The sequence below is a fragment of the Peromyscus maniculatus genome, chromosome 4 (assembly GCF_049852395.1).
Source record: "Peromyscus maniculatus bairdii isolate BWxNUB_F1_BW_parent chromosome 4, HU_Pman_BW_mat_3.1, whole genome shotgun sequence".
NCBI classification, from domain to species: Eukaryota; Metazoa; Chordata; class Mammalia; order Rodentia; family Cricetidae; genus Peromyscus; species Peromyscus maniculatus.
In genome coordinates, this window is record NC_134855.1 from 3,425,077 (window position 1) to 3,435,286 (window position 10,210).

A 10,210-nucleotide genomic window follows, 5' to 3' on the forward strand; every position below is an offset into this window, starting at 1 on the left:
ATCAGACTGGGAAAGAAAGCGGCTGCATACCTAAATCTAAATTTTTTTTTCTCCATCACATTTGCAGCAAAACATGGAAGATATAAAAGAAAAACATGCAATGGAAGACATTTCCTGAGTCTTTAACAAACATCTCTATCATCATATGTCACAATCATTTCTTATTTCTTCAACTTCCCCAGAAATAGCTGCCCCCAGCTGATACACAGTATGAGGCTCAAAAACCAGAGCAGTGTGTTTGAGTTCCTCCTCCTGGGGCTCCCTATCAGACCAGAGCAGCAGAATGTCTTCTTCACCCTGTTCCTGGCCATGTACCTGACCACGGTGCTGGGGAACCTGCTCATCATCCTGCTCATCAGGCTGGACTCTCGCCTCCACACACCCATGTACTTCTTCCTCAGCCACTTGGCCTTCACAGACATTTCCTTTTCATCTGTCACTGTCCCAAAAATGTTAACAAAAGTGCAGAGCCAGCACATAGCCATCACCTATGAGGGGTGTGTTTCACAGACATACTTTTTCATATTCTTTGCTGACTTGGACAGTTTCCTTATCACTTCAATGGCCTATGACAGGTATGTGGCCATCTGTCACCCTCTGCATTACACCATCATCATGAGTCAGAGCCTTTGTGCCATGCTGGTAGGTATGTCCTGGGTCATAGCTTCTGCTTGTGCTCTTTTGCACACTCTCCTCCTAGCCCAGCTTTCCTTCTGTGCTGACCATACTGTCCCCCATTTCTTCTGTGACCTGGGTGCCCTGCTCAAGTTGTCCTGCTCTGACACATCCCTCAACCAATTGGTAATCTTCACAGCAGGATTGGCAGCTATTATGCTTCCGTTTCTATGCATCCTCATTTCTTATGGCCGTATTGGATTCACTATCCTCCGGGTTCCCTCAACCAAGGGCATCTGCAAAGCCTTGTCTACTTGTGGGTCCCACCTCTCAGTGGTGGCTCTCTATTATGGGGCAATTATTGGTCTCTATTTTCTGCCACCATCCAACAGTACCAATGATAATAACATAATTGCTTCAGTGATGTACACAGTGGTCACTCCCATGCTGAATCCTTTCATTTATAGCTTGAGAAATAAAGACATGAAAGGGGCTTTAAGAAAACTCTTGAACAGGAAGACAGATTTTTCCAACTGATAATTTTCTTTTTTGCATCTATATGATCTTACTTCCTCAATAATAGAAATACAAATTATTAAAACTCTATCTCACTAGTCTCTCATTTACTGCCTTTCCTCAAAATGCTTTGCTGACATTATTCCTGTACCCATGAGAAGAAATGCTAAAAGAGAATGTTCTATGATTTTGTTATATTCATTTTATCAGATATTGGGGCTGGTATCAATAAATGGAAGGTGTTGATATTATCCCTTTCTCTAATTTTAAGTTTATTTTAAAATGTGCCTGGGTTTTCTACTATTACTTAAAAATTTACCAATTTTATGAAATTTGGTACAAGATGCCTAAGAACTTTAAAATTTTCTACAAGTTTCCAGGAGAATATAAGAATTTTAACTTGCTGGGCATTGGTGGCGCACGCCTTTAATCCCAGCACTCGGGAGGCAGAGCCAGGCGGATCTCTGTGGGTTCGAGGCCAGCCTGGGCTACCAAGTGAGCTCCAGGAAAGGCGCAAAGCTACACAGAGAAACCCTGTGTCGAAAAACCAAAAAAAAAAAAAAAAAAAAAAAACCAAAAAAAAAAAAAAAAAAGAATTTTAACTCCAATTACATAGGAATTAGTGCACAGCTTTCTTGTTCCTCTGGAATACAGTCACACTTGCATTCTCACACACATGTGTAGATATGTAGTGACAAATGACATTCCAGTTGTCTTGTGTTTTGTCAAATAGTTTAATATGCAATAACATTATCAAATTTTATCCAGACAACAACTATTAGTAGTAGTTTGGGAAAGCTAGAACCTTGATATTCCAAAGCAGTTCTTTGAGGCAAGACCTATAAAAGTTATATGGAATTCTATAGAAATCCATGGAGTAATAATTAACATAATCTTGAGGGGAAAAAACCACAAAACCTTTCTCAAGATGTGTATTTCACTTGAGTTATAAATAGGAATTATCCAGATACACTGATGTCCATCTTACACTGCTGATCAGATGGGAGCATTGTAAGTCTGGATTGAAATATATATTAACACAACTCAAGATTGTAAGACTCAAATTGAAGATATTTATAGTAAATGCCAGGGGATCCATTTTCTGACTCTTGACCGCCTCAATTTAATGGGCATGTAAAAATACTTAAGTATTGAGCAGGGCAGTGGTAGTGCACACTTTTAATTCAAGTACTCAGAAGGCAAGGCTGGCATATCTCTGTTGAGTTTGAGGTCAGCCTGGTCTACATTGTGAGTTCCAGGACAGCTAGGACTACACAGAGGAAGCTTGGCTCATAAACACCTGTAACTTCAGTTCAAAAGAATCTAACAACCTCTTCTGGACTCTGTAAATACACACACTTAAGCATACATATATACACAAAATAAATATCTTAGAAATAAAAACATCACTTCTCAGGAAGCAGCATTCTCTTTGTCCTGAGGCACCCTTGTGTTAGCAGCAGGTACCTCCTAGGACAGCTTTGCAGATCATGAATTTTGAGTGGAAGGCAATCTCTGGTGAGAGGTTTAGTAAACCTAGACAAAGGGACTTTATTTTGTTAGTGACTCGAGAATTTAAAACTGAAAGCATAATCAGATATAATTTTTCATTCACTACACTTGAAAATTCTGTTAATGTCAACTGTTGCATAAAAGGAAAAACACTTTTACTTTCATATTCTGGGGGGGGCTTGAATTATATCTCTTAAAAATTGTAGAGAATCTTCTTTTTGCAAGGGAATAAGAGAGCATAGAGTGCAGCGCTAAATGGACATTTATAATCCACCCCTTCTCCTAAGGCTAAGGAATTAATCATGGAAGAGAGAGCAGAAAAATTGTTAGTTGGTGGTAGTAAGTAACTACAACAAAACAGGCTATTTCAGATGTGAAATCAGTCAAAACCCTAGCAGAGAGGGGAGAGGGGGAAGCTACTGGCAACTGATAGCTGCCAGGAGATGGAGAGTTGATTTTCTTTAAGGGTGTGGTCCTTGATCTATTGAAGATAGTCTAGTGCATCAGTTCTCAACCTGTGGGCTGCAATCCCTTTGGGGGAGTTTAATGACCCATTCATAGGGATTGCCTAAGATCATCTGTATATCAGATATTTACCTGACAATTCATAACAGCAGCAAAATTACAGTTATGAAGTAGCAACAGAAATAATTTTAAGGTTAGGGTCACCACAACATGAGGAACTGTATTAAGGGGTCACAGCAGCAGGAAGGTTGAGAACCACTAATCTAGTGAATAGCCACATCCCTATAGGAATAGAGTCAGCAATAATTAGATCAGATGAATTCTTAAAATGAGGACACAAAATCTTATGGGCATGAAATGAGGAATGGATCTGAAAGGAGGTAAGTAAGGGGGTGAATACAATCAAAATACAATGTATGAAATCTTCAAAGAATTAATAAACATACATATTTTTAATGTTATAGAATAAGGCTACAGCAAAACTTCATATTTCTAATAGTGCCACGCCCTTTAGGGGCCTTTTTCTTTCAAACCACCACAATGAACAACTCCCTTCTAAATGAAAAATGGGTCAAGACAAAAATTAAGAAAGAAATTAAAGACTTTCTAAAATTGAATGAAAATGAATGTACAGTATATCCAAACTAATGGGACATAATGAAGGCTATTCTAAGAGGAAAGTTCATAGCACTAAGTACCTACATGAAAAAACTGGAGTGATCTTATACTAGCAACTTATCAGCATACCTGAAAGTTCTAAAATAAAAAGAAAATACACCCCAAATGAGCAGATAACAAGAAATAATCAAATTTGGGGCTGAAATAAATAAAATATAAACAAAAAGAATACAAAGAATCAATAAAACAAAGAGTTGGTTCTTTGAGAAAATTAGCAATATAGATGAACCTTTATCTAAATTAGCTAAAAATCAGAGAAAGCATATCTGAATTAATGGAGGAGGAATGGATCTGAGGGAGAAGGACTGGGAGTAGCTGGAGGAGTGGAGGGAGGTCCACTGTGGTGTGGATGTATGTATGAAATAAGGATCTACTTTCAATTAAATAATAAAAACAAAAACAAAAAGTCAAAAATGAAAAGACACTGAGAAAATCCAGTGAATCATAAGGACATACTTTAAAAAAAACCTATATTCCACCAAATTGGAAAATCTAAAAAAAAAAAAATGGATAACTTTCTCAGTAGGCATAACATATGTGGGAGGCCAACTCCCACATTTTAAAGGGTTCCTATAAGGAGGAGAGAGGGATAAGAAATTTTTAGATAGTAAGATAGAAGAGAGGAGACAGTCAGAAACACAGGAAAGCTTTGGGAGGACCTCCATCAAAATCCAACAATCTGCCTCCCCAAAAAGCCTTTTTATGGCAATGCCAAGGGTGGGGCAAAAACCTCCCCCTTGCTAGATCAAAGCATACTGCAAAGCCAAGTGTAGACCCTTCCAAACATCTGGTAACCACACCCATCATCAAATAATCCCCTTATGCAGGCCTGCTGGGTAAAGCAGGCTCAGATTCTCAGACCGTCCTTGAGATACACTTTCCATCAAGTGTACTCTGTCATTGGTTGGCAGCTAGCAAGAAGAACGTTATCCATCCCTGACTACCAGCCTCTGGCAGGGGGAAGTACAGAGCTTAACTCAGCTCTGAATCAGGTCCTTACTAAGAGCTTGCAAATAGTTGGAACAACCACAGCAATCCTCAGGACTGCCACACCGCACAGTAAAGGAGTAGAGGATGACCAAAATAGAATGTCCTTTTTGAGTGAGTCTAAAATGTCTATAACAGCCTTAGCTGTGCCAAGCCTTTTCTTAAATCAATAAACTGTTGATGCAAATGCATCAAATCAGTAAACTCTGGATGCAACTGCATCAAACTTAAAGACTCCCTTAGCTTCACCAAACCATGGTTCATTAATATCAACAGGTTAACATAATTCTAGTGTGAATATTACTATACATATTTACAACTAGCATGAATATTACTATACGTATTTACAATTTTACAAACTTACATTCAAAAGCAAACTCTCTATAGGACTATTTTACAAACTTTAGCAAACATCAAAAAGAGATTTCTTAACAGAACTATTTACATTTTCTTTTAACAAGACAGAGGGTACATGAATTGTGAGTCACCACAGTTAAAATTACAGGTGAATGTGAAACTGCTTCATTTCTGAAGTTTGTAAAACCTCAAAAAAGTTGGTTCTAATTATGGTCTTAAAGTTCTCCGTAAGCAGCTCTAGAGTCTTTGTATCCAGTTCCCTTGACCCTGGGACTCGGTGAGTGCCTCTGCCAGGGGACTGTAACACTTGAGATGCTGGTGCTCCCCTTAAGCCACCTTCCCTGTCAGGCCTTCCCAGCCATTCCAAAACCACTGGAAGTGCTCCCAGTGGTGGATTGTTGCTGGCTGGGAGCAGTCCCTTTACCCAAATTCATTGCAGTTCCCCTGAATGCAACAATTCAAACATTACTGAAACTTCACTCCCAGCTGCAGCAGCATTTTATGACAGTCTTTCCTGAGGAATCTTGCCTCGGAACAAAGGTACTTGCCATAGTAACTGAGCTCCTTTCAGAAAGCTTTCTGCACAGCCAGCAAACAGAAACTGTGTGACTTTGGTTGCTTTCTCCATTCAGCTTTTTTACTGTCCTAGTCTGTCTGCACCTCCCATTTCCAGGCCTGCCTGCCTAGAGACCTCAGTGTCCTGAGACCCTGAGGGCTCTCTTTTACCTCATGCTGCATGGCTGAATGCTGTCCCACTACTATGAGCTACAGTTTTCAAACAGCCCTTCTAAGTCCAGGAGGAAACAGCAGTGGCCAGTTGCAGCTGCTGCACCCCTGGCTCCATTTATATTACCCTGGGTGTCTGACTGTTTAATTATGGGGAACATTTGAAAGCCTTGTGCCTCTCCCCTTCTGATAGTTGACTCCTGAATACTGGCTTGAAAAGGAGACACAGCACTAGCATCAAGGGTTTGCCATGATCCAGGAGGTTTTTGTGCCATGGCAATTATGGGTGATCTTTCCATTCTGATAGACAACCCCACAGGTGAGTCTAATTCTGCCTCTACAGAAGGAAAAGAGACCTTGGAAGGAGAGACCTGAAGAGCTTCCAGATTTTGAGAAAAGGAAATTACTACGTTTTTCAAGCCCTTTCAATTCCTCTCTTGTCTCACTCCAAGACTTCTGTTCCTTAAACTCAGCTTCATGGCTAAGAGGGAACTGTATGTGATTGAACAATGTTGTAAAAATGTTCTCATATAGCAGCAGTTCCAGTAGAGTGGAAGATTTTGTTCCAATCATATCTACCTCAAGGAAAATTCCCCCTGCCAGTCAGAGCTTAGATCTAAGCTGTCCTGAATTAATGCCCACAGGCCAAAAGCTTCCATGGGAATCTTTTCCAGCTCATATTCCTCATAATATTTTTGTATTTTGACTCCAATTCTCCCCCAGGAGTCTTTGTCCAGAGTCCCATAGTTGGAGAAACAATGACACAGTTCCTCTATGAACTCCAAGAACCTCTGTACTTGTTGTGGGTCTACCTTAACTCCCTAGTTTTCAGACTTTCTACAAGTGAATATATAAACATCTGTTTACTCTTTCCCTGCCCCATAGCAGCTTTTCTTTCTCAGGTTTCTAAGTCTGCAGTGGCTGCTTGTTCCTGAATGCTGTTTTTTGTGCATCAGATCTGACACTAGGGAAATTCTATTCTTACCCTAAATTCCCTCTTATACAATATACCTATACCTAAACCTTATAATTTTTTTACCTAATTTGATAGATAGAAATGAACAGAGAGAAAGAAATCTAGATAGAGAGAGATACTTGCTGCTGCCTAATTTTTCTATATACAGTTTTTGCTCCCAAAGAATAAAAAACCACCATCTTAACCTTAATACAAAACTGGACATGCCCAATTGCTTCCCACAGTGTTTCCTACTCTCACTTACTTCCTCTGCACACAAGTCCCTGTTTGGGCACCATCTGTGGGAGGCCAGACCCCACCTTTTAAAGGGTTCCTATGAGGATAAGCGAGGGATAAGAAATTTTTAGATAGAAAGATGGCAGAGAGGAGACCGACAGAAACACAGGATAGCTTCAGGAGGACCTGGATCAAAATCCAATGGTCCCTTCTGCCTCTTCAAAGGGGCTTTTTATAACAATGCCAATGGGCAGGGCAAAAGATCTCCCCGTTTCTATATCAATTCATATCACACAGCCAAGTGTAGACCCTTCCAAATTCATGGTAACTATGCCCATGGACAAATTATCCCCTTATGCAGCCATGCTGGGTAAAGCAAGCTCAGATTCTCAGACCCTGAGTAAGTTTTTCACTAGGAAACCTCTGTGGGTCTCTACACACTTACCAAAGTTAAATCAAGATCAGATAAGCAACTTGGACATACCTATAACCCCAAGTGAAATAGATGAAGTCATTAAACATCCCCCAAACAAAAAAGCCCAGGGTCAGATTATTTTTGCATGGAATTCTAAAAGACTTTAAAAGAAGAGTTAACATCAATATTCCTCGAATTATTCCACAAAATACAAACAGAAATAACATTGTCAAATTCATTTTATGAGGCCATAGTTACCCTAATGCTCAAAACACATAAAGGCCCACAAAGAAAGAGGATTACAGACCAAATGTTGATATTAGATGTTAAGTCAAGATAACCTAGCAGAGGGTAGTTATTGAGAAAATGACTTGAGGGGACAGATAGATCTCATTAGAAAAGAAATAGAATAGATAATTATGGATTGATTGCAGTATCTGGAACAGCAGGATCAAGTGGGGTGGGGAGGGGAGGAGAGAGGGAGTTATGGGAGTGAATTCAGGTAGAGATAACTAAAATTAAGGAGTGTTTAAGGGGTAGTTTAGTGAAGAAGGCATGACCTCTACCTGCTCACAGATAGCAGTAGAGAAACCATGTCTTTTGCTTTATAAGGGAAAGACAAAACTTTGCTTTAAAAGGGAAGGACATGGAGGGAAGGACATGTCTTTTGCAGAGTACCTGTGGCCTCTTCCACAAGAATGGGTTCTATTGACTGAAACACAGTGCTCAGGATAAGGGTTTAGGGAGGAATCTTTTGGATAGTACGTGAGGCCTCTTTCCTGAGGATGGATTCTATTGACTGAGATACAATGATCAGGAGTCTGGGAAATTTAGGTGAGGGCTGGCTCCACATAATAGCAAAAGGTCATTGGGTTATTAAACAACATCTACTCTAGCCTAATTGTCATCAGAGAACCTTCATGCAGTAACTGATGGAAGCAGATGCAGAGATCCACAGGCAAGCACTGGGCCAAGTACTAGGATTCCAGTTGAAGAGAGGGAGAAAGAATTGTATGAGCAAGAGGGGGGGGGTCAAGATCATCATGGGGGTACCCACAGCGATAGTTGGCTTGAGCTAGTGAGAGCTTATGGACTCTAGACTCATGGCAAGGGAGTCTGCATGGAATCAACCTAGGCCCTCCACATGTGGGTAACAGTCGTGTAGCTTGGTGTGTTTGTAGGGTCCCTAGCAGTGTAATCAGGACCTGTCCCTGGCACATGAGCTGGCTTTTTGGAACCTATTTCCCATGCTGGGATGCCTTGCCCAGCCTTGATTCAAGGAGAAGAGCTTGGTCCTGCCACAACATGATATGACATGTGTTGTTGACTACCATGGGAAGCCTGCCTCTCTCTGAACTGAGGAGGAATGGATGGGGGCATATGGGAGGTGGAAGGAGGGATTAGGAATAGAGGAGGGAGAGTAAATTGTGGTTGGAAAATAAATGAAAAAAATAATTAAAAAAGACATGTCATTTGCAAGGGAGTTTTGATATAGTCATGCCTTAAGCATGTTGTGATAATTGTCATGAAGAAACTTTTCCACAAACTTTTACTGTGTTTAAATATGTTTTTTTTTAAAAATGTTCAGGGACAGACTCCAGGAGTTTAAACCAGTATGGCTAACTAAGTCATGATGAACCAGATTTTATTCTTGTCTATCTACAGATAGTTTCCTGCTCTCTGTGACACTTGTAGGGAACCCCACAGTTTGGAAACCAAATATAGTAGAAACTTCCTAAAATATATATGTATATGAGGGCAATCTAAATGAAATCACCAAATAATGGGAGAAACAGAATCCTCACTGGCCATCTCTTATCACCAAATGAAGTCTCTAGTACCAGGATTGGGTTACATCTAATTGAAGACCAAAGGGGCCCTATGGCTGCCAACTGAGGCTATTGTCAAGACTACAGGTTGTTCTCCACAAATGAATTTCTGCAAGGCCTAGTTGCTGAAGACAATAACTATACAACTTATTGAACATGGAGAAGTCAAGCTAGTACCTACATTGAGCCTTCCTCATCCCTAGCATCTTTGTTATAGGAAGATACTCTACATGCTACAATAAGAGAAACAGAAACAGCAACCTAGCCACAACCCCTTTGATCTAAAATAGTGTACTGCCTGCAAGATATGCTAGTGCAATGGTGGCACAAAACTTGCTGGAAGCAACCAAGCAATAACTAATTTGACTTAAGGCCCACTCCTTGAGATGGAACCCATATCCAACACTGCTTGAGTGACCAAGAACCAGAGAGTAGATAGCCAAGGGACCTAGGGTAAAGCCAAATACTACTGTTCTAAAAGAATTAGTGATAAAATTGACTCCAAATCACATTCTGCTATACTCATAGATAAGTGCTTTGTTCATTCATCATCAGAGAATCTTCCTTCTGCAGCAAATGGGAACAAATACAGAGATCCATAGCCAGACATCATGGAGAGGCCTTGAAACACTCAGTGCTAAATAGGATGTCTCTATCAAATCCCTCACCTCAGAGCTCAGGGAAGCCTGCAGAAGATGGGGGCAAAAGGACTGTAAGAGTCATACAGGAGGAAGGATACAAAAAAACAAGACCCTATAAGTCAACAGAGCAAATACTGGATAAATTAACAGAGAATGAAGCAATAGGCACAGAGTTGCATGAGTTGGCATTAGATCCTCTGTTCATATATTATAGCTTCCAGTTTAATGTTTCTATAGGGCTCCTGAGTGTGAATGAGTGGATCTCTGATTCTTGTGC

At 40.3% G+C, this 10,210-nt stretch overlaps 1 protein-coding gene across 1 annotated transcript; it reads left to right on the forward strand.

Annotated features, from left to right (window-relative positions):
- Positions 1-210: 210 nt before the first annotated feature.
- Positions 211-1,152, forward strand: LOC102925667 (olfactory receptor 1J1). The gene has a single exon (XM_006996826.4). The coding sequence runs from the start codon at positions 211-213 to the stop codon at positions 1,150-1,152; it is 942 nt and encodes a 313-aa protein (XP_006996888.1).
- Positions 1,153-10,210: the final 9,058 nt, after the last annotated feature.

Coding starts and splice junctions, on each gene's coding strand:
- LOC102925667 (XM_006996826.4), top strand. CDS start 211: ATGAGGCTCAAAAACCAGAGCAGTGTGTTTGAGTTCCTCCTCCTGGGG.